This window comes from Chiloscyllium plagiosum, chromosome 7, assembly GCF_004010195.1.
Source record: "Chiloscyllium plagiosum isolate BGI_BamShark_2017 chromosome 7, ASM401019v2, whole genome shotgun sequence".
Classification (NCBI taxonomy): domain Eukaryota; kingdom Metazoa; phylum Chordata; class Chondrichthyes; order Orectolobiformes; family Hemiscylliidae; genus Chiloscyllium; species Chiloscyllium plagiosum.
Window position 1 is genome coordinate 106,293,691 of NC_057716.1, and position 2,605 is coordinate 106,296,295.

Below are 2,605 nucleotides of genomic sequence, written 5' to 3' on the forward strand. Positions count from 1 at the left end.
GAAGGGTTTGGAGGGATATGGGCCAGGTGCTGGCAGGTGGGACTAGATTGGGTTGGGATATCTGGTCAGCATGGACGGGTTGGACCGAAGGGTCTGTTTCCGTGCTGTACATCTCTATGTCTCTATGAAGCATCTGTTTCTAAGCTGTATAACTCTAAAATAACTTTATCAAATAAGAAATAACCATCAGTAATGTGTAGGCAGGCCTCAGCAATAACTGTGGTACCATTACATGTATATCAAATTCTCATGTTCACACACCATGATACAGACATCACTGATATGGCTTTCTTACCAATTGTACTCCTTGGTTATCGTCAATCCTTGTATATAGTTGTTAGGATATTCTACTGTTGACGTGGCCATCACTGGCTGGGCCAATATTTACTGTCTAACCCCTAGTTGCCCCTTGAGAAGGTGGGGGTGAGCTGCCTTCTTGAACCGCTGCAGTCCATGTGCTGAATCCCAGGATTCTGACCCAGTGACACTGAAGGAACGGTGATTATATTTCCAAGTCAGGATGGTGAGGGGCTCGAGGGGAACTTGCAGGGGATGGTGTTCCCATGGATCTGCTGCCCTAGATGGAAGTGGGCATGGGTTTGAGTGGATTAAGGTGCTATATAAATGCAACTAATAGTCATTAAATGTACAACCTAGTTCAGGATGACTCCCTCAGTAAGACCACGTTCATGTTCTTTCCAATATCAGACCATATCTTGAAGCTGATCTGGACTATGACAAGAAGATCAATCTCCTCCCTGTCAGCTCTCGTTCCAACGGCTCAGTTACCCTGTCACCCTGCACTCTCTCGCTGGGGACTGGAGAGGGCACACTTTACCCACCCTGGTTAATGAAACCCCTTAACCTAAAACCCAGTTAGGGCACTGGGCAGGGTGGGAGAGGGCAAGACGAGGAAGGGAGAAGGGTGAGACTGAGAGTGTGAGAATGTGAGAGGGAGAGAGTGTGTGAGACAGTGAAAGAGAATGAGAGAGTGAGCCAGTTTGAGTAAGAGAGTGAGAATGTGAGAGTGAGAGAGTAAGAGTGAGAGAGTGAGTGTGAGAGAGTAAGACTATGAGTGAGAGAGTGTGTGAGTGAGAGTGTGTGAGAGTGAGACAGTGAGAGTGAGTGTGTGAAAGTGGAGAGAATGGGAGAGAGTAAGAGAGTGAGAGTATGAGAGAGTGAATGTGTGAGAGTGACAGAGAAAGTGAGATAGTCCTTCTTGCAGATCCTCAAGTGTAGTACAGACGTCCCTGAAATGGACCGGTCCCTTCTCAAACATCCACCTCCCGTGATAACCAACGTTCTCACCTCCATCTGCTAGCACCTCAGGATTCTTCTCAGCTGTGACTACTGTGGAGAACAGATGCAGAGATGTACCCTCCCTAGAGTATGATACAGTATTTAACGAGTGTCTCAGACTAGGGGAGAGTGACATTGTGTAACATCGCTGAACTCTAAACTCCAGGCCAAAGCTCGAGGGACAAGGGCTCAAAACTCACCACAGCAGCCAGTACAATTAAAACTTGGTGAATTAAATCTACGATCGAAAACTACTTTCAGTGAGAGCAATCATGAAATATATCACAGATTGCTGTCAACCTCCCAGCCTGTTCAGTGTTATCCTTGAGTGAAGGAAATCTACCATCCTTCCATGGTCTGGCCTACAGGAGCCCAGAGGCAGCAACACACAACAGCCTGAGCCAGCCTCGGAAATAGTCAAGCAAGCCATCGGTTCAAGGGGCAATTAGAGGTGGCAATAAATGATGGTCATGGGGAGAGTGCACAGGGCTCACGAGAGCAGAATAAGTATGGAGTTCATTACCACAGGAGGCTGTGGAAACCAGGTCATTTTTAATAGAGAGTCTATTTAAGACTGAGATAGATAGGTTCTGGAGTACCAAAGGGATTGAGGGTTACGGGGAGGAAGCAGGAGAATGGAGTTGAGCCATTATTGAGTGGCAGAGTAGATGGCCTAATTTCTGCTCCTATGTCTTAGAGGGGACACGGACGGGGAATAAGCAGGGGAGAGGGGGAGCATGTGTAGAGGGGACACAGGGGGATCTGGCAGAGGGTGGCTGGCACGCAACAAGCAGTTGAAATACAAGAACAAAATGGTCAGTTTTCCTTCTGTTTTCCCCCCCAGGTTGTACCCAGTTGTTCCAAACGTGGTTCGCACACTGCACAGGGACATCGTGTTGGGTGGTTACCATATTCCACAGAAAGTAAGCAAATCTGTCAATAAGCAACTGAGGTAAAAACAGTTACACTAAATATCTTCATAAACTGGGAGAAGTAGGGATGCACACTCACACCGAGAGAAACAGAGACAGACCAACACTCACACCGAGAGAGACAGAGACAGACCCACACCGAGAGACAGAGACAGACCCACACAGTCACACCGAGAGACAGCAAATCTGTCAATAAGCAACTGAGGTAAAAACAGTTACACTAAATATCTTCATAAACTGGGAGAAGTAGGGATGCACACTCACACCGAGAGAAACAGAGACAGACCAACACTCACACCGAGAGAGACAGAGACAGACCCACACCGAGAGACAGAGACAGACCCACACAGTCACACCGAGAGACAGAGACACAC

The 2,605-nt window shown here is 47.6% G+C and overlaps 1 protein-coding gene across 1 annotated transcript in view; it reads left to right on the top strand.

Annotated features, from left to right (window-relative positions):
- LOC122551956 (sterol 26-hydroxylase, mitochondrial-like) overlaps positions 1-2,605 on the top strand; it is a 54,226-nt gene that overhangs the window by 42,339 nt on the left and 9,282 nt on the right. The window contains exon 7 of the mRNA XM_043694527.1: positions 2,144-2,222. Within this exon, the coding sequence (XP_043550462.1) occupies positions 2,144-2,222 (79 nt within the window). The remainder of the gene's footprint in view (positions 1-2,143; positions 2,223-2,605) is intronic.